Raw genomic sequence first — 620 nt, forward strand, 5'->3', positions numbered from 1 at the left:
TATATGTATGTATGTATGTATGTATGTATATGTAATTGTGTATATATATATATATATTGTAAACATATATGTTTCTGTCTGTGTGTCTGTATATATATATGTTTGTCTGTGTGTGTGTGTATGTATGTATATATGTATTAAAAAAATTATGCGTTTTGCATCCTTACAACCCTAAATTCACATTTTATTTCCCTTTCTTATTCAATAACAGGGTGATTTGGATGGGGCCAGGCGCATTCTGCAGGAAGCCTTCAAGGCCAATAGTGACAGTGAGAGCATATATCTCGCGGCTGTGAAGCTCGAGAGTGAGAATGATTTTGTTGAGCATGCACGAATTCTACTGACCAAAGCGCGTAAACTAGCGGACACGCCAAAGGTGTGGACCAAGAGTGCGATGCTGGAGTGGCAGCAGGGCCAGCTGAACGATGCTCTGGCTATATTAGAGGTATGTTGTTTATCACTGTGTGCGAGTAGTGATATATACTTATGTGTATGTACAAGCTATATCTGTGTACATCTAGTTATATAATACATATATATATATATTTATATTTTATATATATATATATTTATATATATATATATATATATTTATATTTATATATATATATATATACATA

At 32.7% G+C, this 620-nt stretch overlaps 1 protein-coding gene across 1 annotated transcript; it reads left to right on the top strand.

Annotated features, from left to right (window-relative positions):
* Window positions 1-211: 211 nt before the first annotated feature.
* Window positions 212-445, top strand: SARC_18123 (hypothetical protein; the record flags this gene model as incomplete). The annotated part of the gene is made up of 1 exon (XM_014287795.1): window positions 212-445. A coding segment is annotated over one exon (234 nt), but the record flags the coding sequence as incomplete, so codon positions are not given.
* Between the last annotated feature and the right edge of the window lie 175 nt (window positions 446-620).

The sequence above is a fragment of the Sphaeroforma arctica genome (assembly GCF_001186125.1).
Source record: "Sphaeroforma arctica JP610 unplaced genomic scaffold supercont1.13908, whole genome shotgun sequence".
NCBI classification, from domain to species: Eukaryota; class Ichthyosporea; order Ichthyophonida; genus Sphaeroforma; species Sphaeroforma arctica.